Source organism: Theobroma umbraticum, unplaced genomic scaffold (assembly GCF_002168275.2).
Source record: "Theobroma umbraticum cultivar Fairchild unplaced genomic scaffold, ASM216827v3 scaffold_95.0, whole genome shotgun sequence".
NCBI classification, from domain to species: domain Eukaryota; kingdom Viridiplantae; phylum Streptophyta; class Magnoliopsida; order Malvales; family Malvaceae; genus Theobroma; species Theobroma umbraticum.
Window position 1 is genome coordinate 8,697,387 of NW_018397257.1, and position 26,166 is coordinate 8,723,552.

General features: G+C 35.9%; 2 protein-coding genes across 4 annotated transcripts; one reads left to right on the forward strand and one right to left on the reverse strand.

The window, feature by feature from the left end:
• The first annotated feature begins 3,094 nt into the window (after nucleotides 1-3,094).
• LOC110412498 (PHD finger family protein) lies at nucleotides 3,095-12,229 on the forward strand. Of its 3 annotated transcripts, XM_021423038.1 has the most exons (10): nucleotides 3,107-3,171; nucleotides 3,321-4,334; nucleotides 4,794-5,498; nucleotides 5,792-7,031; nucleotides 7,783-8,071; nucleotides 8,179-8,303; nucleotides 8,415-8,881; nucleotides 8,991-9,019; nucleotides 10,153-10,662; nucleotides 10,770-12,229. In XM_021423038.1, exons 2-10 carry the CDS (start codon nucleotides 3,484-3,486, stop codon nucleotides 11,732-11,734), a joined length of 5,181 nt encoding a protein of 1,726 aa, XP_021278713.1. In that variant the 5' UTR covers nucleotides 3,107-3,171; nucleotides 3,321-3,483; the 3' UTR covers nucleotides 11,735-12,229. The 3 variants fall into 3 exon arrangements, with proteins under 3 accessions (XP_021278712.1, XP_021278713.1, XP_021278714.1); XM_021423037.2 differs by having other exon boundaries at nucleotides 3,095-4,334; XM_021423039.2 differs by lacking the exon at nucleotides 3,107-3,171 and having other exon boundaries at nucleotides 4,210-4,334; nucleotides 4,849-5,498.
• Nucleotides 12,230-12,857: 628 nt separating this feature from the next.
• On the reverse strand, nucleotides 12,858-26,048 carry LOC110412499 (AP-2 complex subunit alpha-1-like). The gene is made up of 27 exons (XM_021423040.2): nucleotides 25,575-26,048; nucleotides 23,512-23,643; nucleotides 22,720-22,845; nucleotides 22,041-22,103; nucleotides 21,864-21,961; nucleotides 21,563-21,770; nucleotides 21,217-21,288; nucleotides 21,041-21,133; nucleotides 20,365-20,466; nucleotides 20,123-20,220; nucleotides 19,561-19,642; nucleotides 19,345-19,433; nucleotides 19,111-19,216; nucleotides 18,941-19,006; nucleotides 17,355-17,461; nucleotides 17,160-17,264; nucleotides 16,903-17,023; nucleotides 16,592-16,783; nucleotides 16,231-16,467; nucleotides 15,418-15,498; nucleotides 15,091-15,255; nucleotides 14,878-14,964; nucleotides 14,663-14,788; nucleotides 14,263-14,343; nucleotides 14,117-14,188; nucleotides 13,646-13,725; nucleotides 12,858-13,565 (listed from the first exon to the last, which is right to left on the reverse strand). The coding sequence occupies exons 1-27, from the start codon at nucleotides 25,704-25,706 to the stop codon at nucleotides 13,415-13,417; spliced, it is 3,072 nt and encodes a 1,023-aa protein (XP_021278715.1). The 5' UTR covers nucleotides 25,707-26,048; the 3' UTR covers nucleotides 12,858-13,414.
• Nucleotides 26,049-26,166: the final 118 nt, after the last annotated feature.

The following is a 26,166-nucleotide window of genomic DNA, read 5'->3' on the forward strand; positions in this document are numbered from 1 at the left end:
ACTGGGTAGGATGTGTGGATGACTGTAAAAGCACTTTTGGATATGTGTTTACACTTGGAAATGGTGCCTTTTGTTGGAATTCAAAGAAGTAAGGGACTACTGCTTAATCCGCTGCAGAAGTAGAGTACATAGTAGCAACTATAGCTACAAATCAAGCTATTTGGGTGAAATTTTTTTTTAATTGATCTTGGTTTTCTTCATGTGCCTCCAGTCAAGCTGTATGTGGACAACAAGTCTGCTACAACTATGGTGAAAAATCCTATTTTTCATAGCAGAACAAAACATATCAAGGTCAAATACCATGCCTTGAGAGAAGCTGAGAAGAATCAAGAGATATCCATTCAGCATTGTAGTTCCAATGACCAACTTGTAGATATTCTAACTAAACCTTTGTAGTTGTCCAGGTTTTAAGAATTAAGAAGCAAATTAAATATTTATCAAGCTAAGTGTTAAGGAGGAGTGTTGAGATAAAAACTAGCTTGAATGTTATTTTGTTTAACTAAGAATTGGACAAGTGTCCATTTTGTTTCGTTGTACTGGCTTAATAGGCTGGATTGCTTCTGTCCTTTGTACATGTAAGCTTTGCATGCTTATGTTAAACACTTGGTGATCTTGTACAAGTGTTAATCATGCATGTTATGTATATATAAATGTATCTTTTTCTCAATTAGTGATATGATTGATATTAACCAACTTCCTCTGTTTTCCATTACCTTTTACTTTCTTCTTTGCATACTTGATACTTCTATTATGAATTAACAATAACAAGCTTGAGGGCGATTTTCTTTCTGATTGTGGCACCGAGCTTTTACATATAAGATGCAGGAATGTCTTTTAGTGTTTTGCTATTGGTTTTTTCTTACAAGACTCTTGTTTCCAATTGTTTTGTTCAAAAAGTAGCAAATTTTGTTTGAATTTTGAGTCAGGTGCTTTGATTGTTCATTGAGTCAATGGTCTTTTTAAAGGTTAGTATGGATGTTGTTTTTATGGTCAATGAGGTTGCAAGATAACAAGTGGTTTTTTTATGCTTTTGGTCTGTTGTTGATGTCTTTTGAAGTCTTTTTTTGTAGGTTTTTGAGAGTGTGAGCTCTATGTCGATCGCCAGAGGAATTGATAACTGTTTAGGTAGTTTTGTTTTTGTGTTTGCACTACCAAATGCTTTGGAGTAAGTGTAATTGCTACAAGGAATCAAACTACCAAAGCTAGAGTTTATATGCCACTAAAAGTCTTTGACTAACTTTGTTTAAGACTTGTTGGATGACATACTAACTATTGGATGATAATAAAATAACTACTTTAAAAAAAAAAGATTAGAGTTTTAGCTATATGGTATTTCATTCAAAATTATCATACATATGTATCAAATACATTTGATCTTGCATTAAGTCAACTGTGAAAAATTTAAAGATATTTTATCTTTGATTTATGTATCATCAAATTTTATTCCTATGCATGATAACATGAAAAAAAAAAGAAAGAAAAGAATTCATACGAAAAAATTACCCTCTCATATAACCTTTGATTTCTATGAATAATATAATTGAATTTGGTCATTAAAAAAGTGCAATATTATTATCCCAATTTAGTAAACTTAGATCATAGAACATTGAACGTTAATCCTCCTGACCGTTGCCAATAACGGATTAATTAAACTTCCAATTTCAAAGATTTAAAAAATTATATATTTGGCGGGTAATGCCACTTAAAGGAAAATTTCCCGCCATCTTTGCTATAATAATTTTGTGTCCCCATTTTTGTTTTCCCAAACTCGCTGCCTATGAATAAGAACAAAAGCGTGCGCAATCCACAATTTTCTAACCTTCCCCGTCATTAAGAATATCCGCGAATCGGCACAACTCTGAGTCGCCTCGTTGATACTCTTGAGTCAATTCGCTCATTTACAGCTAGTGTTTAATTTAAATTTTTTATTGACCAATTTTCGTTAGTAAACACTGCAATGGTCATGTGCTAAGGCTGGAATGGATCGTATATGGACGTGAGTATCTGGCTTTTTCGTGCAATTGGGTTTTATTCCAATCCCTATATGGAACCCTGATCAATTGTTATTGTTAAAATCACAATGATCATAAAATATGATTGTTTCTTTAGATCCTCCAAATTTTAAAACCATCAAAAGTTTTATTTTATTTCGTTTTAAAAACATAAATAACAAAATTAACATTTTTTAATGTTTAAAATTTTTATTTTAGTAAGTAAAAAGTAAAATTTTGCATCATCAAAGAATTTAAAATTTTTTATTTTCAATAATTAGATTTGGGATTAATCTTGGACAAATTATGAGATAAGTCACTGATGTTATTTTTTTATGAGTAATAATAGATACTTTAAATATAAAAATGATGAAATGTTTACAATATCATTTCAAGTTTTGACAACAACATATAATTTAAAAAAATGAATAAAGTCATATTTATTTTTATATCATGATTTAAAATTTAATTTTTTCATGGTATTTCAATTTTATTACTATAATTTAAATTTCGTTGATTTTTTTTAAACATATAGAATAGTAGTAACATTCAATTAATGTAAATGGGAATTTTTCATTAATTTTATTATTATTTGTACAAAAAATCAACAAATAAAAAACATAATGACAAAAGTTAATATTAATCTATTATATAATAATGGTCAATTTGACTTTAATCCATTTAAAAGATGCTTTATTTTATATTTCTACTTCATCAAATTTATACCAAAGTGTAAATAGAAGAAAAATTCCTAATATGTTTGGTTAGACTAAGAAATATTTAATATGATTTGACAAAAAAGCATAGTACATTTTAATTTTTTTTCTAAAAGGTTAAATATTTTTATTTCTGATTTTAAAAATAACAATTGAAAGTGTGCATAAAAAATTCCATCGCGACGGTCGATATCCTTCGTAAATCATTACTGTGAGGGTGCCCGCAGAATATCGCACCTATTTTCTACAAGAAGAAAAATCCCGTACAAGAAAATTCCAATTTTCACACTCCAACTCGGACGAGTTCAAATCGCTGTCTCACAAACCGAGTACTGAGTCAGTACCACTTTCTCACGCGAGATAAAAGAGGCCGTTGTTCACTCCTATTAGGGCTCTCTATCTCTCTCCCAAACCTCAAAAATCTCAGAAGAAATTTTCAATGGCGGTTATGAAACCCTAACCAGGTATCTCTCTCTAAGGTTCTTCCTCATAATTAACTTTTATTTTCAAAAAATTAAACTCTTCACTCCTTATTCCAAAATTAAATTTTCATTCAATAATTTTTTAAAAAATCGTCGATTTATTTAATCTTTATTCATAACTTCTTTGAAAGGATCTGCACGAGCCCTAGATTACTCAAAACTCAAAAAACGAAGCCGAATCGGTTTCTTATTACGGAAAAAAAGTAGGTTTTCTGGAAACCCTAGGTGGCTGTTCGGAAACTAGTTTAATCAAATCCAGGTCTCGATTCGATCTATAATTAGGTCGATCGATCAATGGAGCCTAAGGTACCGAGGCCTAGAGGTAGGCCGAGGAAACGTAGAAGACCGGAAGAAGAAAATGAAAGTGCCGCTGGTGATTCGAAATCTAATAATTCCAAAACTAAAAGGCGGGCATTGGTGACAAGATCCATGGCCCTCGTAGGTCGATATGTGTTGAAAGAATTTGGGGAAAATGTTTTTTTAGGGAAGATTGTTTCCTATGATACAGGTTTGTATAGAGTAGATTATGAGGATGGTGATTTTGAGGATCTGGAAAGTGGGGAGCTTCGCGAATTGATTTTAGAAGAGTCATATTTTGATGATGATTTGAGTAGAAGAAAAGTTAGATTAGATGAATTAGTGTTAAGCAGGATTGTAAAGAAGCAGAGTGAGTTGGAGGAGGAAAAGAAGAAAGTGGAAGTTTTGAAAAATGAGGTTGACGGTGTGGAAACATCGGCTTTAAGTGAGTTGAGTGGTGGAATGACAGTCGAGAATGATGATGGGGAGCAGCTTGAAGATGATGCGGATTCTTCAAGTGATTCCTGTGAGCATGCACGCGATAGATATTTGTCCTTGGAGGCTGAGGTGCCTGTTGTTCCACCCCCAATGTTGCCTCCTTCTTCAGGAACAATTGGTGTGCCAGAGCAGTGTGTTTCTCATCTGTTTTCTGTGTATGGTTTTTTAAGGTCGTTTAGCATCATTTTGTTTTTGAGCCCGTTTGGGTTGGATGATTTTGTGGGGTCTTTGAATTTCTCGGGTCCAAACCCGTTATTGGATGCCATTCATGTTGCTTTGATGCGGGCATTGAGTTATCATTTTGAAACAGTCTCTTCAGAAGGCTTAGAGCTCGCATCAAAATGCTTGAGGTATGTGTATACATTTTCACACATCATTTGGTAATTAGGTTTAGTATCATTGTTTTAATTACTTGATGGTTTTGTGATTCGGATTTTTTATGGCAAAATATTTTTCTCCATGATCTACTATACTGTTATTTTTCTTGTTAACGTGAGGTGGACCTTTAGCCCTTAAGAATCGAAAGAAAATCAGCATTTGTTTCCAATCCTCGTGCTTTTGGGTGATGAAACTGCCAGATTCTTATAATAATATGATTGTTACACTTTTTCCTCCCATTTTTAAACCAACCAAGTGTGGCTTTGATCTCTCCTTAAAACAGAACAGATGTTTGGACTTCAAGGCATCATAATACCCAGCGCCAATCCCAACACCCTTCTCCTCCTTCAAAAAAAAAAAAAGGAAATAACATGCTTGCTTAATTCATCTATAGAAATTTAAAAAATAATTGTTACATTCTTTATCTGCAGGTGCCTTGATTGGAGCTTGCTCGATACACTGACTTGGCCTGTTTATTTGGTCCAGTATTTTATGGTAATGGGATATGCTAGAGGACCTGAGTGGAAAGGATTTTATGAAGATGTCTCTGAGAGAGAGTACTATTCCTTGCCTGTGACCAGAAAGTTGATGATTCTACAACTCTTATGTGATGACGTATTGGAATATGCAGAGCTGAGAGCTGAAATTGACATGCGTGAGGCAACAGAAGTGGGAACAGATCCTGATGCGGTTGTGATTGATCCTCCTGAAAATGGGCCTAGAAGGGTTCATCCTAGATATTCTAAAACTTCAGCATGCAAGGAGAGAGAGGCAATGGAGATCATTGCAGAAAGCCATGAGGTCAAGTCATCTTCTAGAACATATTCTTTGGGTTTCAGAAGTGCTGAAGGGAATGCTGGTGTTGATGCTGATGTGGATGGCAATAGTGATGAGTGCCGTCTTTGTGGCATGGATGGGACATTACTTTGTTGTGATGGGTGTCCATCGGCATATCATTCGAGATGTATAGGGGTCATGAAAATGTATATACCTGAAGGGCCCTGGTATTGTCCAGAATGTGCAATTGATAAAATGGGACCAGCAATTACAGTAAACACATCCCTTAGAGGAGCAGAACTTTTTGGTGTTGATTTATATGGGCAAGTCTTCTTGGGTAGTTGTAATCACTTGCTGGTGTAAGCTTTTAAACCTCCTATTTCTTATTCCACTTTTCTACACTAGTAATATTTCCTGTTTGTCAAGCTCAGGTCAACACATTCTTGTCTGTGACTTGAAATTGTTCTGTGATTATTTTTTGTTCTATTATTTAACTGTCAGCATATTTGAAAAGTGTTTCATCATGTTAAGTTGCTTGTTCATGTTCTTCCATCCTTTGACTTAAGTTCCTCTCTGATGCCTCCTTTTCTGGTTAGGATTAGCTATTCACTGTTTCTAAATTTTATTCACAATTTCAAATTGATAATTGCAGGCTTAAGGCTTCCCTTGACACTGAATCATATCTCAGATACTACAATCTGAATGACATTCCAAAAGTCCTCCGGGCGCTTTTTTCATCCATTCAACATAAAACATTATACTTTGATATATGCAAAGCCATTATACACTATTGGAATATCCCAGAAAATCTATTCTCTCCACTTGAAATGGGTGGCAATGTAGCAAATAGAAAGGAAGATGCAAAAATTTCTAGTAGATCACCTCTGCCTTCTGGAAAGGAAAGTCACAAATTTTTGGATTCAGTTGATGCTGAGAATGCAATTAGTTTCAGTGGAAGCAATGTGGGAGTTTCCTGTCCAGATTCTTCTGTGGATGCGATGAACCAAACTGACCTTCCTGGTTCTCTGAGTAATGTTGGGACAATGGGAGGGAAGGATCATCCTCCAATGAATAAGAAGCTATCTGAGCAAATTTATATTGAGTCTGCCATGTCTGCTGCTTCAGCTAGCCAGCAAGCTGCATCTGATGTTACCCACCAAAGCTTAGTTGACAGATCAAGTGTGATAGATCATCATTCATGTGCCTCAGGAGGAAACAGTAGTGACAGTTATGGTGGACCAGCAAATGGTATCTATTTTCACGCAAATATGTTCTGCCAGAGCATAGCAGGAAATCATGTTGGTATTGCAAGCAATGCAAGAAATTCAACAGTTGATTACACATACAAGGGGATTTCTTTTAAACCACATGTTTATGTAAATCACTATATTCATGGGCATTTTGCTGCTATTGCATCTGCTAAGCTGGCTGTTCTTTCATCAGAGGAAAGTCAGGTTTCTGAGCTAAACAAATCAGGCAGTGCCAGAAAAGTTGCATCTACAAGTAACATTTTCTTGCAAGTAAAAGCTTTCTCATTGGCAGCCTCACGATTTTTCTGGCCAAGTGCTGAAAAGAAGTTGTTGGATGTTCCAAGGGAAAGGTGTGGCTGGTGTTATTCTTGCAAGGCCCCTGCATCAAGCAGGAGAGGATGCATGTTAAACTCTGCTGTCTCCACTGCCACTAGAAGTGCCAATAAGATCCTGATGGGCCTTCCTATTTTAAAGAATGGAGAGGGTAGTCTTCCTAGTATTGCGACATATATTTTATACATGGAGGAGGGTTTACGTGGTTTTGTAACTGGCCCATTCTTAAGCCCAAGTTATCGGAAACAATGGCGTTCAAAAATGGAAGAAGCTTCAACATGTAGTGCAATAAAAGCCCTCTTGCTTGAAGTGAGTTGTACAAATATTTTCATTAATTTCCTTCTCACTTATCTGCTGTAGCACTTTATCTTGATTTCCCCCAATTTTTTGTGGTCAAGATTTTCTGGCATACTGTCAGCCTGAACTTTTGTCACCTTTACATAAAGTTTTTTTCCCAATTTTTTCTTTAGGTTTTACTTTAAATTTGGATTATTTTAGGACTTTAACCGATGTGGTAGGTGTGAGGTTGTTTACCTGTAGATTGTTAGATTTATCATGTTCTTTAACCAATTTATAGTTGGTTTCTTACTAACTTAAACTTTGGATTAATAGGTTATGAGAACCATGATAGTTTCTACAATTGTTATCATTCAGTTCTTCTTTGCAGAACGTGCTTGGTTTGCAGTTAGCCTCTGTCCTTACTCTTACCCACTTCTTAATGACTTATAGTTTAGGAAGGCCATAGACATATTAATTGTTTTGCTTCCTCTTCCTTTCCTGCTATATCACTTTGTCTCCATTTGTCTTTGGTTGTTAAAATATTTATATAGCATCCTTTGGTTTCCATCTCTCAATTACTAATTTAGAACTTTTTGCAACCCTTGTGTCCTTGTAACTTATTTGAAGTAGTAAGCTAATGCGTATAATTTGATGAGATGCCATTTGCTGTTCTCGTTACTTGTTCCAGATGTACTAGATATATCGGTTACCATTATGGATTTATCATCGTGCATATATTCTCTATATTTTGGTTGATGTGGTTTATGGTTTCCATTTTCAGCTTGAGGAAAACATCTCCGTTATTGCTCTTTCGGTGGACTGGATCAAGCTAATGGATGATTGGTTAGTAGAATCTTCTGTGATTCAAAGCACTTCATCCACTGTGGGATTGCTACAGAAACGTGGACCAGGTGGAAGGCGGCGTAGGAAACAGTCTGTTGCATCTGAAGTTACAGCTGACGACTGTGACGATAAAAGTTTTGATTGGTGGCGTGGCGGGAAGTTATCAACTCATATATTCCAGAAAGCCATTTTGCCTGGCTCAATGGTTAGAAAAGCAGCACAACAAGGTATCTTTGGTGTCTATGGGATACACAAAGTTCAGTTTTCAACTTTATAATAGTAAAATTGGTGAAAGTGAAGAAACTAACGGAGTTATTGTTTTATGACTTATTAGGTGGCGTGAGAAAGATTTCTGGTATTAATTATGTTGATGATTCCGAGATTCCTAAAAGAAGCAGACAATTAATTTGGAGAGCTGCGGTTGAAAGAAGTAAGAATGCTGCGCAGCTTGCACTTCAGGTTTGTCATTAAATTACTATGTTTGAATGAACCATTCCTGGCAATATTCTCTGTGTACATCATACTTGATTATCAGGAAGTCTAACAAAATTGAACTGGACTTTGGACCAGGTTAGATACCTAGACCTTCATGTGCGATGGAATGATCTTGTACGTCCTGAGCATAACATTCCAGATGGAAAAGGTACAGAGACAGAAGCATCTGTTTTTAGAAATGCAATTATCTGTGATAGGAAATCCGTAGAAAACAAGATCCAATATGGAGTTGCTTTTGGAAATCAAAAGCATCTTCCTTCACGTGTCATGAAGAACATAATTGACATCGAGCAAACTGAAGACAGAAAGGAGAAATATTGGTTTCTTATAACACACATCCCTTTATATTTGATCAAAGAATATGAGGAAAAAATGAGTAATGTGGTTTTGCCATCAGTTAAGAAGGCTTCCAGTGAGTTATCTGAGTTACAAAGAAGGCAGTTGAAAGCTTCCCGTAGGAATATATTTGTTTATCTGACATCCAAGAGAGATAAGTTGGAGAAGTGTTATTGTGCTTCATGTCAAATGAATGTTTTACTGAGGTAATTATCTTATACTTTGTTCGTGTTATTTTTGTTAATATTAAAATTTCTGTTTTCTCAACCTGCTTGTTTTAGGCTTATTTATCTTTTTTCTTATTCAATCAAGCAGGAATGCAGTCAAGTGTGGGACTTGCCAAGGTATGCTAATCATTCGTTAGAACATCTTCGAAATTATCTTTTCTACTGAAAGTCAATATTCCTCAATTTTATCTTGGGGTTCCTAAAGTTATCTTTTCTAATATTTTTCAGCATCTATCTATGAGAATTAAGTTCATAAATTCATGTAACTTGCTAGCCTGCCTGCCTAATTTTTTTTTGCATATTCCAGTTGTACTTATTATTTTTGCAATTAACTTATAAACTGAAAAATACAAGCCATCCTTTTATAGGTAATCTAGGAGAAAGGTGGCCTGGGTAGGGTCTCCCCATTATTTATAGTTCTTTATTTGTTTGTATGTGCGTAATTGACTTTGAATATTTTCATTGTATGTTAATTTTCCATGCAACATTACAGGAAGTTTGCACTATGTATGTTTGAGGGATGTGCTGCCAGTAATTTTTGGTTTAGGTTTACATTTTTCGGTGAAGGAAGTGATTTTGTTGTGAAATAGTTTCATCAGATAAATAATACCATTGTGAGAATTTCATGCTAACGTTGCATCATATATGTGATTATCCTATCCTGTTTAATAGTATTGGTGGGCTTTAAATATAAAAATTTATCAAGAGCTGCATGATAAATGAATCTAAGCAGCAATTTGTTAGTAGCTTCATGAGTGGCAAGAGATAAAATCTGAAATCTGAAACTGTCTTATAACTTTCTTGTGACTCTTCTAGCAATTGACTGATTTATCAGCAGTCTTGGGCCATGGGAAACTTGTCCCTATGGTTTATTCTGACAGTGAATTTGTTTCTTTCTTTGAAAATTTGGAGTCAGGGGAAAAGGATATTAATTGGTGATCACCTACAGGCAGTTGCTTCTGAAATTTCATAGTTTACTTGGGCTGAAAGTGATAAGCATATATCTGTTCCTTATTGGGTCAACCGGATAGTCATCCAAACCCATTTATTTCCGTGTGTAAAAAATGAAAATGTGGGAGATAAAGGCAACTGAGTAAAATATCTACATTTTTGCAACAAAATTAGCAACCTTCTAATAGTGAATGCTGTTTGTTTTTTCTATGTGGGTGCCCTTATGCTTATTGTTGCGGAGTATGATTTGTGTTTGAATGTTCTGTCTGGATAATTTTGTTTTGTCATTTTGTGATCAGGTTATTGTCATCACGACTGTACTTTAAGCTCAATGCATATGAATGGGAAAGTTGAGTGTTTGATCATTTGCAAGCAGTGTTACCATGCCAAAGTTCTTGATCAAAATGAAATCAGTACCAAGTCTCCTATCATTCCCTTGCCCTTGCAAGGGCGAGACTGTCTCAGTGCACCAGCAGTCACCAAGGGCATGCAGGTTAAAAGTTCTGCTCAACCCATAAAACCACTGGCCTCTATCAGAAGTAAGGAGAATTCAGTCAGAATTCAGGAAAGAAGTTCTGATACTAAGCAATCTGCTTCTCTTTCTGGCTTAGCAACCAAGCGGAGTAAGTTGTGTAATTGGGGGGTCATATGGAGGAAAAAGAACAGTGATGAAACTGGAATTGACTTCAGACGTGCAAACATTCTCGCAAGGGGTGGTTCAGATAACCACTTTTTGAAGCCTATTTGTGAGCTGTGTGAACAACCCTATAATTCTGATCTAATGTATGTTCACTGTGAAACTTGCAGAAGTAAGTATATTGTAGATCATTAGTGTTATTTTTTTTTTTTTGAAGTTTTTGCTCTTAGAAATTTCTTTTGATTTCTTGTTTATGATGAATCTCTTTAATCATTGCAGAGTGGTACCATGCTGAAGCTGTTGAACTTGAGGAGTCAAGGATTTCTGATTTGGTTGGATTCAAATGTTGCAAGTGTCGAAGGATAAGAGGACCTGAGTGTCCTTACATGGATCCTGAGCTTAGAGAGCAAAAGCGCAAGAAACGATTTGGAAAGCCTCAGAAACAGGGTCAAGGAAGTGTAGTATTGGACTCTGATTTTGGAACTATTTCCAACGTTAAAGAGTGTAAACCCATCACTCGTAACGTTTCTATAGAGAATGAGCTTGTACCAGCTAATGATCCTCTTCTTTTCTCCCTTTCAAAAGTTGAGCAAATAACAGAGAACAATTCAGAAGTGGATGTTGAGTGGAATACTGCTTCTGGCCCTGGGCTGCAGAAATTACCTGTCAGAAGGCATGTGAAGCGGGAAGACGTGGATGGTCATGCTGGGGGTGATCCTGGACTTGTTGAATTATCATCATATCCTGAACTTAGCAATTATACGGAGCCCAAGGAGGATACATCTCTTACTTTTGCAGAATGGGATGTTTCTGGCAATGGCCTTGAAAGTGAGTTGCTATTTGATTATGAAAGTCTTAACTATGAGGATATGGAGTTTGAACCACAGACCTATTTCTCTTTCACTGAGCTGCTAGCATCTGATGATGGCGGTCAAGTTGATGTACATGATGCAACGGGGGATGGGTCAGGAAATTTGGAGAATGCATCTGGTTCAATTTCACAGGATGGAGTCCCTGAACATCGTGGAACCGATACCTTTAGTAGTCAGGTGGAACCGATGATATCTGAGAACTCTGACGTTAATGCACCGCATTGTCATGTGTGCCTTCAGAACAACCCAGCCCCTGAACTTTATTGTGACATTTGTGGGTTTTTGATGCACAGTCATTGTTCTCCTTGGGATGAGTTGTCATCTTCAGAAGACAGCAGCTGGAAGTGTGGCCGATGCCGAGAATGGCGCTAGTTTTGAGATTGTCTTCTGTATCTGTTGGTTGAAATCTTCGGAGGCAAAGTGAGCCCCTGGTTACATTTTTTTATTATCAGACCGGTCATTGAGATTGTACATTGATGGAGGAATCAAAGTCCCAATGTCCCATAGCTGTGGTTTCTCGAGGCCAAGAAGCTTCTGCCGATTTTGCAGTGGCTTTCCTCCGATTGGATCAGTGTGGCTCTTTTCGACATCAAAAAGTAGACCATTCCAATCCTTCGGCCCGGATGGTTGGTTTGGTGAGAGATGCATTGAAGAGCAAGTTTTGGATGGATTGTTTTCCACATCAATTCTAGAGAAAAAGAGGGGTTTTTTTTTATAAGGTTTCTGATATTTACGTAGATCTTGACAGATAAGCAAAAGCTTTTTTTTATTGTGCTTATCTGATTGGCATTATTTTTGTATAAAATCAAAGTCAAAAGTATTGTCTCAAAAATTTAAAGATAAACAAGGATTTAAGACTTCTTGTCCCTTTCTTTCTTTACTAGAACCTTACAAACGAAGCCTTCATCTACCTTGGTGTTAGTGTTTACATACACCCGTATGTACGCTATGGGCAATCTCTCCGTGGCTTAGACTACTCTCTTAAGCTTGGAGCAAAAGACCAAATAAGGAACCCACAACCGCCACGCACTTGTAACGAAGTTACAGCAACGATGGATAATTGGTTGGGACTTGGATTGATAGCTTCGATATTAGATATCAGATATTAAATAATAGCTAAGAACTTAGATATCACTGATAAGTGATAAAGATTTATATTTATATATTTAAAATTTATTTATTTTTTACTGATGTGAGATTACTTTTACATTAATCAAAATTTATTTCAATTTCTATATTTTTCATGAGAGTTTGCTTTTATATCAATTGTTAGAGATCCATTATTTAACTCAAAAAACATATCCCATAAATAGTAAAAAGTTCATATTTATATATTTAAAATCTATTTCATTTTTTATTGATATAAAATTCATAATTTTAAAAGTGAACCAATATCCTATAAATCGAATGGGCAATTTTTTTCTGACCATGCCCTTAGATTTCGTTGCTTGGTAATTTTTTCAAATGTATCCTTGGAATTTCCAGTGGGAGGAAGAATCAAAACTGAAAATGATACTTGGTTCACATTAAAAACAGAGTTACATCCGATCAAAATCCACATCTTCTTTTCTCCTCACTATACTTTTTATCTTATTAAAAAAAATATATTGGATTGACAAACGAATACTGTTACAACCGATCCTAACTTCATGCCATATCTTACATGCTACGACATCGTACTAGAGAAACCAATCTGGTAAATCTGGGAAGTAAAATGAAGAAAAAGAAAACCCTCAACCCCCCCAATAAAGACACTGAAAGAGGGAAAAAGAAAAGGCTTTAAAATTCATTTTTTAAAAAGAAAAAAAAAAACCAAAAGGAAACTCACCAAGGCACAATCTCATTGCGCAGAAAGAATCACAAAATCCCGACCAACCCTTCTTCACTAAGCCGACAACATATTTAGCTCATCTGTGATCCCGCCAGCCCTTGCATCATGATTGATTTCCATATACACCTCTTAATGTGAGGGGCAAATGGGTGGGCCGGCTGTATAAATCAAGGTTCATTGTATATTGAACAAATCTTCACATTCAGTCATCTTCAGTTTCATCACAGCAAACCGGCTAGTAGAGCAGCAGGATCGTTCGCCGGTATTTCTGGAGTTGGTTGAGCTGCAGGAGGTGCTGGTGGTGCCACTGCTGTTGGTGTCCGAGGAGCTATTGGAATGCTAACCAATTGTTCCTTGATGAACTCCTTCAACCTGCAGATCAAATATAAGAAAAATCTGCCAATCCAAAGAATTTAAAGCACACTTGCTTGGTGTGAAGTTTAGCTACATACTCAAATGTTAATGTAGGATCACCCGAAGCAAGTGTCATTCGCAACTGGGTTCTGTCTGCTGGATCTGTTTCAATTCTGACCTGAATATTACACAAGAATAGGCAGTAAGCGATCGGTACCAGATTTTAATGCAGTTCAAGCTCATGGATAATCTCCAAAAGTGCAACTTATAATACTAGATTTATCTACACATGGAATTTAGTTAGGGTGGAAGACTAAGTTAAAAGGCATAAAAAAGGGGCCAAAGCAAAAAAAGAACAAAAAAAGAGGAAAAAAAAATTCAGAACAAATTGAGCACCTATTCAAATCAGAATATATATGTAATGTGAAACCAAACAGCTCAAATAACTACCAGACAAGGAAAAATAGCATAACATTAGTTCCTTAGGTGTCATCATGTCATTCAAATTTACCACCAAGCTACATCATTACAATAAGATAGTCATATAGCTTTAACAGTATATTTCTTACCAAACAAAGCATGGCACGTGTACTCTCCGAGTAGAAGGTGGTGCTTGCAACTAGATTATTAGGATTTGGATCCTGAAACAGAATATTGAACGGTGAAAAATGCCCACATAAATGGCAGAAGGGTTTATTCAAATGAAAACACTTACAAGCCCTGGACAAATCATTAGCCGGAAACTGTTGAGTAGATTTGCCATTTCTGGAAGAGGCATTGGTCTTACACCTCTAACCTGTACAATTTATAGCAAATGGTCACATGGAGTCAGGGAGTAGTAAAAACAAGCCAGAATGCACAGAACAAGACTCATTGTAAAATGCCTGTTCAAACTCCTACACACCAGTGGGTGATGGTGTGTCTACACTGTATATGAAACATGGTATTGCACTCTCCAATAATAAAGAAAGGATAAACATGGGGACTACTAACCCACTAATAGCAAAGTATAATTAAGCTAAAGAATGAAACTGTTCATATTAATGTAAACACCTCCCCCCCCCCCAAACAAAAAAGGACAAAAAAACAAAACCAGGAGGCAGCAATATACATACAACTTCCTGAAGCTTCAATGGTGGTCCTGAAAGTGATCTCCATTGAGGGAAAAACTCCTCAGCAGACACTGGTATTGGCTGAAGAAATTTATTCAACAAAGCAGGAAGGCGAAGCTTGACATTAACCTGTTAAAGGTAATAAGATATTTGACACAGTGAATTAACCAGCTCATAGTGTTTTAACAGTATATGATATATCATTTATCTGCAAGTACCATATTGGTTGCAAACTTGTAGGAGAAGTCGAGAACAGCTACATCCCGGCTTGGCCGGAGATTTACAACCTCAAGTGGGCATTGCACCTAAACAATCCATGGGAAAAACAATAAAAATGATAATAAAAAAGAAAATGAAAGGGTAAGATGACCAAAAAATTCATCAATAACCATTAATCAGTAATAATTACAAGCACAATGAATCCATTTCACCTGTGCTCGGGGAGGTATAGTGTCAGGCACTAACGAAAGCTCCATCTTTAAATGGGCAGGAGGCAATATTAGAGCCTGAACTGAACCCAGAGGAGCTGTATTTTTGTTTCCCAAGAAAAGAACGAGGCGTCCATGATGAGCTCGCCACTCTGCTTTAATGCCAATCTGAAGTAATGTTCCATGAGCAAATCAGAACTTTTGGAAGCTTCTAAAAGAGTTATAATACCAATTTGAAAAACCAAAATAGTATCCTAGAGTATAACCTGAGGAAATAATAGAGTAGCAGATAACAAAGACTAGAGAACATGAAAAGTAAAGCATTCATACCTGAATGTAAGGATCCTCATATAGAACGCCACTATCTTTCAGGCATAAAGCATGAAATCTTTCAGCAATATTTCCTATTGGCTGCAGATGCAAGTAGTGTAATCAACCAGTGAAACTTATAATAACACTGCAACATTTATTAGAAACATCATGCAAATTTAATAATGACTAAACTTTTTAATGTCAGTTAGGAAAAATTCTGTTGCACTGCACTCAACAGTTGATTGCGGGGTATAGCAACAATTCAGTACACTGAAAAGAATTGAAAAAAAGCTCTGTACTAAAACTTAAGGATCTGTTAAGAGAAAAAAGGGGAATTATAATCAAACAATAAAGAAACTAAGAACAGATAGGCAAGACATAACATTGGCAATAACAGCTGAAAAGCATGGGGAGAACTTTTCCTAAGGTGGCAACCAATAATACAATCCCCCCAAATTCATCTTCTTTACAAAACACCAGGAGAAAAAATTGCTTTCTTTTTTGTAATAGATAAAAGAAAAAGAGAACTGAAAAATGAAAGCTGTGCCCCAGCACAAAAGCAGCCAGCAACCCATCAACTAGAAAAAGCGAGAGATGGAGTCATCAAAAACTGCTGCATTATTTTCTAAGCAGTGGGTTCGAGGCTGGTCTAACAAGGTGGCATCACAAATAAAATTTCCCAGTTTTTTTCCCCACCATGAGTAGAACGGTAAATCACAAACAACCTGCTTTGATATTGAAAATAAACCACATCAAGGTTCTACTCTGATTCTTGAACTTGGAAGAAGAGACTTGGCCATGGGTAAACATTATAATATGAGAAACCATTACCTGAACCGTATTAGTCTGCTCTTCTATAGGCACTATGGCTGAACCATCCACTGCATCTGGACCACCTTCCAATCCGGAGACAGGATTGTGCTCAGATTGAACAGTAGCACCAGGAGGGCCTTCAATAGCCAGTGGACCCAAAAGATCACCAAGGAGATCTGCTGAAGGAGGTTGAGGATCTACTTTGCTTAAAGTCCCATTTTCGTGAGTCAAAGCTTGGTCTGTTGACCTATGATCCTGCCAAGATAACCAAATATATATTAGTCCAATAAGACTTGAAAAAAAGCAATATATGTATGCGTGTTTGTGTGTGTCAAAAACCTAGAACAAAAGTAGCCACTAGAATTCAAAAAGAACTAACCTCATCACTGGTCATGCTGGGCACCTTTACAAGAGTAAGCGGGCCAACAGGAACTGGTGGTGGTGCCCCATTAGCAGGGAGTTGATCAGTTACAACTAGAGCATTTGATGTTTGCTGTTGAGCACGCAACTTGATAGCACTTTGCTCTGCAGAGTCAACCTCAGCATCTTCCGCCTTTTTGATCAACGCAGACTGTAAATTGAGGACAAGAGCACAGTTAACCATTGCTTGAATCAAGACATACATAGACTGCCTGCAACTAAATGCTGGAGCAGGTAGGTTCTAAATGAATATTTGCAAAGTACACACACCTGACGTTCAGGAAATTTAGGCATTTCAGCCAATATATCCATTAGAGCAGCACCTTTTTGACTTAATGCAAAATATTCAACAGCTCGTTGTTGTATCTCCGCATCAATGCAACTCTCATATCTGAGTTACAAATTAAAAAATTGTGTTATGCAAATCACATTATTTTGATGGTAAAAAACCAATATTTTCAAATTTCAAACAGATTATAGATGGATTTGACCAATCAGAGAGAAAAATATACAAAAGTAAATCTCACTTATTGAATATTGCCCAAATCTGATTTTGCAGTTCTTGATCTGGTGGCTGACTGTGCATTAAGATCTTAGCATAAGCCGATAAAAGAATAGGAATGGTAGTAGTCCTGAAACGTGATATCCATTATAAGATACGGAAAATAATAGAGAAGCAAATATTAACCAAACAGAAGGGATCCATGTTTAAAGGCTCTTACGATACTGTTGGAAGCTTCTCATGTATGCTGCTGAAGATTTCTTTAGGGCTACACCCAGGCCGTCTACCCAGAAGGTGGCTGTATTCTCCAAGAATATAAGCACTGACCTGTTCGATACATACAAATTCCAAAACACTTTTATATCTCTAACCCTTATATATATATATATGTGTGTATGTATGTATACGTATCTAAGTAGTTTAGTGCCAAACAAAATCAAAATTTTAGAAGTGATTAAAATGAATAAATGAAATCTGATTAATTTGCTTAATGAACAAACAAGAGAAAAGCTCAGCCATACTTAATGCAGTATGGTGCACATCTATGTTACTCGGACTTGGCATTTTTGCTACCTACCCATGTCAACAAGAAGCACTACCAACAAGGACATGGGATATGGGTCAGATTTGGCAGACATGCTGAGTAAGTAATGGCACGAATTGGGCTAAAGCAGTTTGACCATCACCAGAAATCTAACATAGTGTCAAAGATTTAAGAACCTGGACAGATATGATGCAGTAAAAGATCCTGATGTGTACAGAGAAAATTCTAAAAACAAGAAAAAAATGAGAGATTGGAGATATGGGAGAAAAAGATGAGTCAAAACATGTGCAGCCAAAAGTAGCTTTTCCTAAAAGGCCAGTCGCCATCCTTGATGAGAATCATGGCCATTTGAGAACCCATTCCTTAGATGAGAGCAGGGGCACTGAATGGCCAATCAAAGTGGCAGAGAAAACAATGAAAGAATAACATAAATTTTACCAATTATTATTTAATAAAAATTAAAAAGGGAACTTGAGTCTTCTGTTGGGCATTCAGGCATTTATAAGTGCAAACTAATTTGGGCTGGTCCAGGCATACTACACATCATAATATTAGTAGTAGAACTAGGGCCTTTTTTATTTGTGTTGTGGGTCTCGAATGCTTGGCTTTTATTTTTCTTTGGGACCCAAACATAACACTTTTTTGTTAACCAATTTCATAATTATAATTGTAGGCCTAGTAATATCAGTTCAGGAAAGCATTAAACTACTGACATTAAAGTATACAAGCAATAAGGGTGGAATATAGTATAATATAATATAATAATATAACACACAAATTTATATAGACAAGTCCTTTGACCCGTATCCTAATTATTGACCCTTAGTCCACATATCCTAAATTTAGAACAATTCACAGATCAGACACTTAGACGCATACCTGTACCGACACTCTCACTTGAGTCAAAGCAACAGAGATGCACATACGTAAAATCAGTCAAAAAATGCCAATGCCCAAGAAATTTGAGAATAAAATAACCCTATAATTGGCATTGAGTGATGATAACAAATCAACTACGCTAATTCTGTCGACAATCGCTTGTAAAGAGGTAAGCCATAATATAACCATCATTCTTAGACAGGTAAAAATCTCCAAAGGACTCCAAATATGTTGAGCCTAATGCCCGAATGAAAAAACAGAAGCTAAAATTTTACTGCCATTTAAAAAATTAGTATGAAATGGTTAAACCATCCGCATGCACCAAACACTACTCTCCACACCCACACAACTCATCTGGCAAAAAGACTACATATTATACAAACCTTGACCATTGTCTCGTGTACAGCAGGCTTGTCAAGATACTCTTTCACCTTTGCAGCTGCATAAGGCTGGTCATAAACATAAAGTTTCAGCCCAAAAACCAACAAATGAAGAAGAATATTTTAATGTCATAAAAAGTGGCCCTATATGTGTTAAAGACATTATTGATCACCTGTAAGTCCTCGTTGTTAGTAACAAATTGCACAACACGGAACCATATGTCATCACTAATAAAATCTCCTGCCTTGTCAATCAACTGAAGGATCACATCCACATACCTGCAAATGGGAATAATAACTAATCATTTGATCAAGTTAGCATACACAATAGAAAAGAAAACTCCGAGTTACAAAATTTCCATTCACAAACATATCTGGTAGTATCCTGCTTTCACCAACATGCTTACCATGACAAATCAGGAGCAAACTTCTCTGCAAGAATGGCAGCCTTAAGAGACAATTCCTCACGCATTACGAAATCAGCTGTGCTCAGATACTGATAAACAGATGACAGTCAAGGGTGTTCTCATCTTGTGCCTCAGCATTTCAATAGTTATACAGAAAATAAATTATCCAAGGAATCATAGAAGGTAGTAACTTTTTCATGTTCAAGACTTTAATACCTGCAATAGTTCTTCAACAATGTCCTTTGCATTTGTTACATCACACATACCATAAAGCAAATCAAGAGCACGCCTACGAATACTGCAAATTCCAAATTGGAATCAGTCAACAAAAATTGGATCTTAGAAAAATACAATTTGATGCACATATAATTGAGTTTACATGATAGAAGTTACGTGCATTACTGCTTACAGCTGTAAAGGCCATTAATATAAATATGTCGAGAGTAAAGGCTTTAGATATAGATGGAGTTTTCTGATTTGAATAAAGTGGCACTCTTGTAATATGAATAGTCAGATGAGGAAGTCAAAAACAGACAGCAATAAAAGGCGATTTCAAAACTTTTCAGCTGCACAAGCAAGGATTTTTACAAACACTCTAATCTTAAACACTTTGGCAGTTAAAGAACCAGCATACACCACTTTGGCACATCTAATATGTGGCCAAATAATGGACGTTACCCAGATTTGAGTCTGAATATTAATGATTCACAAGAATCATCGCAATAACAATTTAAGCAGCATCAATTACTCAAAAGACTGCAAAACCAAGAGACTCAACCTGATATCAGGATCCTTCAATGATGTGATGATCTGCGCCTGATGTCTTTTGATAATATCTTGCACATCAGTAACCATTAGCATCCTAGTCATATTTTCCTGTAACAAAGCATTTAAAAATCTAAAGTAAATCATTAAGTTATAGGTAACCATCTTGATTTGGCATACATGAACATATTTGCTACTGCTTGAAGATATGATCAATTGCAAACAAAACTAAGTAAATATGTTTCCTTAACTTACCAAACCAAGATATCTAATATTTGGTTCGCGAACAGCAATGAATTTCCCAAGAAGGGCAACACACTGAGACATCATCTCCTTTTCAGCATCAAGATGCATGACCTGTAATAAGGACAACAAATGCACAACACAATGTAAGAAAGAAGTGTTCAAACATGCTTGATAAATTAGAACAGTTGCACACGCATATGGTTGTATCCTTTATATGATGTGTACAAGTGCTCGGAGAGGGACTGGGAGAGGGGTTATATAGCTTACAAATATATCATGATAAAGAGGCAAGGAATAATTTGTCCAAGAAATGTAACATCATGCAATAAGTGAACAGTAGGTTGGTACTTCAAAACCATTCTGTTTTTTCTTTCTGCATGTGCACGTGCAGAGTGAGATGCACCATCATCCGTATACCATATGATACTACCTCAAGTACATACTTACATATGGACAGGAAATGCATGTGTGGATGCTAGAAAAACACAGAATGTTTCTGGTCCTATAATAAAAAACATGAAACCCATCTAAACTAACCAATTTGGGTGAATTTAAGCAAAATTTGCATAGAAGCATCAATTTGATTTTTTGGCAGACTAAATTTTTCTATAAAGTCACATGTGTCAAAAAATGCCTTCGATAATAAATTTCACATACTAAAACCAGAGCTCAGTAGTAAACTCACTAGAGCAAGGGCTTCAAAGAGAACTGCATGTGATGCATTGTTCTTATTAACATTTTTCACGACATCAGTTCCCATTAATATCCGTTGTAAGACCTGAAGTCAGTATTCAAGTTCCATCAATATCAAAATATAATCTTAAAAAAGACAAAAGATGAAATATATGGGAAAGTTTAAACCTCAAACAAAGTTCTTCTGGTGTTTGGATCTTCAATGGTAGGAAAATACTGAAGAGCCCTCATTGTCTTAACCTGTTATAAAAAAAATACTAATAAATATCAAGATGAACTTTACCAAAAAAGAGTCGATGATAATTACTAATAACCAAAGTCATCCACTCCAAAAATGAGATAGGAAAGAGGTTGGTCACAATTACTAGCAGCCTAGTAGAAAACATATCCAAGAGAAAAATAAAGGAATTATTCACCTAGAACATATACAATCTAATCAGACCAGGCCCATAACTTTTTTCTGAGCTTGGCATCAAATTCATAGACATTGTAAGAGTGAAACGGAAGGACAAACCTGAAGCCAGGGAGATGGGATACCATAGTAAGTATATTCCTGTGGAACATCTTGGTTCCTCGCAAGGCGCTCCAATATTTTAACGCACTTTGGAAGGCAAGTCCAATATGCTTCATGATTATTTGATACCAAAGCAACAAGAAGGCTCATAGAAGAGGTCAAAACACCAAGATCACGCTCATCTAAAAGCTGCGACATCCGATCCGCCCTAAAACATAGGGCAAGAAAAGCAATTCAAAATAAGCACAACTAACATCATAAAACAGACAGTTGGGATAAAACTTTTAACATTATAGCATACCAGCCATCAACATTGACAACATCAGGATTTTTCCTATACAAGCGCAGCAAACATAATGCAGCTTTTTTTCGTACAAGTGGTCTGCAGCTGCTAGAAAGCTGGAATAACAGATTTTATCAGTTTTAATTATTTTCTAAAAAAGGCAGTTGAACTTAACAAGTTTCTGGTAGATCTTACAAGTAACTTTTGAACATCAGGTGCCAAAGACTCAGCAAATTCTCTCCCACCAATATTCCCAACCTACAGAGTCAGTTCAAGAAAAGGGTAAATGTAAGATTAAAGGAGGTGATGCTCTGAACGTGAGGAAGATGACATGCAATAATAAGCAAAGGACAAGAATAACAACATGGAGCTGAGGAAAAAAAAAAAAAGAATAACACGATGGAAAACTTTAGGTGTCCATAAATCACCCCAAAAAAAGGTAACAGAAAAGTGACTAGACGATCAATAACAAAAAATGTTACAGACTAACCTATCAAAAAAAAAAAAGTTAAAGACTATAAAGCAACATCCGAGGCACAAAGCAACAAAACACTGAGTTCCATTTTGCATGAAATTAACAATAAAAACAATAGAATCACCTATTAGAGATCCAGGAACAAAGAGCTACAATATAAATTACAAAGTGGTGAACAGTATATAGGAAAGTGAATAAAAACTTCTCTAGAGAATAGAGAGAAAAGAAAAGGAAAAAGCAAACTTTCAATCATATCTCACAGACTAAATCCTACTTTCCATATGCATCTCAATTAAGTATGTAGGGTACCGGTTTGATGTTGTAAATCAGAAACAATTCTATCCCATTCTAATTATGTGGATGACATATAGAAGCTCAAGCAGTTTCTTTTTGCCTTACCATAGTTAATGCTAGGCACTGGAAAGTCTCATTTCGACCAATTATATCATTGCGTACGGTGTTGATTGCTAGTCTCAGAAAATCATGATTCTCATTGAGCAAACATGATGTCACAATGTATCCAACCTGCAGCCAATTATAGGAGAATATAAGTTAAATAAGCCACAGAGAAAAATACTTGTGCAAATAGAGAGAATGGAAATGCACAGATTTCAGTATCAACCATTCACAGCATGAGAGCTATATCTTTCATTGACCAGAGAAACCCAGTAAGCTCAATTCTGTGAAAAACTTGCAAAAGTACCTGATCCATATATTATCCAACCTTCCATAATAAAACCTTTACAGCCCCATTCAAATACTGTCACAGATTGGGATGCCATACTATGATGGTTAACGATACTGCTTAGACAGTATCAACACTTGCCAGCTTTATTGGTGCAGGAGACTTGTTACATGTAGCAATAATTGATACGAGTATAAAGGATAAAGCTTTCATAGTACTACAGATTCTAAGTAGTGAAATAAAGCTGAGACATCTCAACATGTTATTTTGTTAGCTCTTTATACATTTAAGTTTTGATGGCCCTTTTCTCCTCTTTCTTTCTTAGGGAAAGGAGGAAATGAGAACACTTTAGGCCATTGTTATACAACTTTTCAGGTTTCCTCTTCTTTCAGGCTCTTGAACAGGATGTCATTTGTAAAGCATTAGTCCAATAGGTTGTTCCCTCCATTCAGTGTCTCTTAAATGTGCTACTACTCATAATAAAAGAAAAACGAAATGAATCTTACCTGCTTTTCTGGATACTTTGGTGCAGAAATCAAAGAAACAGCTTCCATGTGACCAAAATCAACATCATAACCCAGCATGTAAATATAAAGCATTTTCCAAACATATTTCTTCTTCTCATATGGAGTCAATCCCTGTCAGAAGAACATGAACTTTGAATAAGAATCTGCACATTCCTTTTGGTAAGACACTAAAGGACCTACTCAGTTGTCACCTAACAAGGCACTAAAAGGTTCCAATTAAGAGTTTCTAGAGGGAATGATAGTGTTTGGAAAAATTTGGCTCTAGGATTTACTTTTCAGATGAAAGAATGAGCTAAACTCCTCCTTAATAGGTGATTACAAAAGCAAATAATAAAAAAATGGAAAATTCATATAATAACAAGGCTGCTTCTTTGGAGCTGGAGACCCAGCTGAAATTCACCCAACAGCCCTAATGTAGACAAATATAAAGATTCCTGAATAACAGAGTGCATCCCTATATTCTAGCATGTTCAAAGCTGGAGCAAACACTCAATGTGAAAAAGCGAATGCAAGTTAGGTTCCTTACTGTGACTAGAATTGATTTGTATGAATCTCTATGAGAATCAAAGACAACAAAACTATTAAGATGATGCTAATTTGAAAATTATTGAATAAAATTTCTAGATAAAGCAAATGCTTTAAGAAAGTTGGTGGTATAGAACTTCTGAGCACAAAAACAAAATACTATAAAATTTAACTACTGTCAGAGGAAGGGGAAAATAGAAAGTTCATGAGGTTGAGAACTTTTGTATTTTTACCTTCAAAATTGAACATGATAGGGGAATGTAAATCGAAAAAGCCCATATAAGGACCACATAAGAATGTGCCCACAGGGGGAGGTTAGGAGAGGTGGAGGAGAAACAGAGACACTATAAGTCAAAGGCTCCAGGGACCTCATCTAACTATCAATAAACAGCCAGATTTATAAAATCCAAATAAAAAGTAATAAAAATGCTTGCAATCAAATATGCCAGGGAATTGATAAGTTCAACAACTTTATGGAAACACATCTTAGTAGATTGTATCCTCACTAACCTATACAATTTTAAAATTTTAACAACATAGTTCAAATGTTTGGTTTGTTAAACATGGTTCCGCATGAACATACAATCAACATCATCTTCCTCACCTCAAGCTGAACTGGTGAGCACTGACTCTTAAAAAGGATTCCAGGAACTCATTCAGCAGTCAGATTGTGGAAACTTATCACAAGAAACTTATTTAATTCCAACTGGTCTATATATAGTCTATTCTCCTAATAATTGTGATAGGCTTCTTTGATTAGATTATTGAAATGCTACAGACTGACGGTGCCTACTATGGTACTATGGTATATACACATTTCAAAGGTTCAATACTACGCTAATGGCCTTCAACTGGAAATTCAAGTTGGATGAGTTTCTCAGGACTAGCAAGCACCATACTATCTAATAACACTAAGTAGAGTTTTGCTTAACATAGGATTCACAAAAATTGTTAGAATTCTTCAGGAATCAGATCCAATACTACCACTAACATTTCAAATGGGGCTACCGCATAGGATTAGTCAGAAGAAATGTAACAGTAAAAGCTTATAAAGATAGTAATTTTTCTCATTCATACAGCAGCCATTACTGTTCTCAAACGATGTGGAACTCTGTTCCTATTAAAACTACGAGAAATTTATTTTTTTGTAAGCTGGGCATATATAGCCGACCCCCATCAAAAATTGACACACTTTATAGCGTTTACAAATGCATAAATTTTTAATCAAAAAGTTATTATAGACGTAATTAGCTAGTTTTTTAATTTAAAAAATTAAAAAGAAATTAGCCAACACAATGATAAACCCTAGCTTAACTTAGCTCACAATTCGCGCTCACAAAAATTCAAAATACCTACAACATCTAATTAACAAAAATAAAATAATATAAAACTCACCGTTTTCTATATTAAAAACAAATTCTACTGGAAGCACTTACAAAGTAAGTCCGATCGTTTTCTAAACATGGCATTTAGATTAAAAAAAAAAACCTTAAAAATATTTGCTCTGAAGTCCTAACCTTTTCATTTTTGAAGCGAGTACGGATGTTGCCGAGCTCTTTATCGACACGCAATCGTTCTTGCTCTTTGTTCTGGCAATTTCGAACGTCGCTTATGAAAACCGAGAGCCCTCTCATCCCGTGCATTGCCATTCCACTTGACCGATCAGATCCAACTCTTCTTCCTTTTGGATCTGCCTCTCAATTTTCCAGATCTTTCTCTCCTTTCTTTCAACGGGAACGGCGAAATCGATCCGGCATATAGAAAAAAGAGAACAAAAATTTGAAGGCAAAAATGAGGTGTGGAAAACCAAAACAGGAAATTTCGTAATGTAATTGTAAAAGAAAGGAGGGGAAAATATTTGGTTTGATCTAAGGAGAGAGAGAGAGAGAGAAAGGGAGAAGGTGGACTGAGGAACAAAATTTGGAAAAAGCCGTCGCTAAGAGCTGGAGACGACTTTTATTTTACTCATTTATTTTAATTTCTTAATTACCTTCTCTCTTTTTCTTTTAATTGATTTGAAATGTTGAATGCATTAAATACATAAACAAATAAAGACATTGTCCGGTTTTGGTTTTTCCGGGTCGGGTTCCAAATTTACGGTTTTGTTAG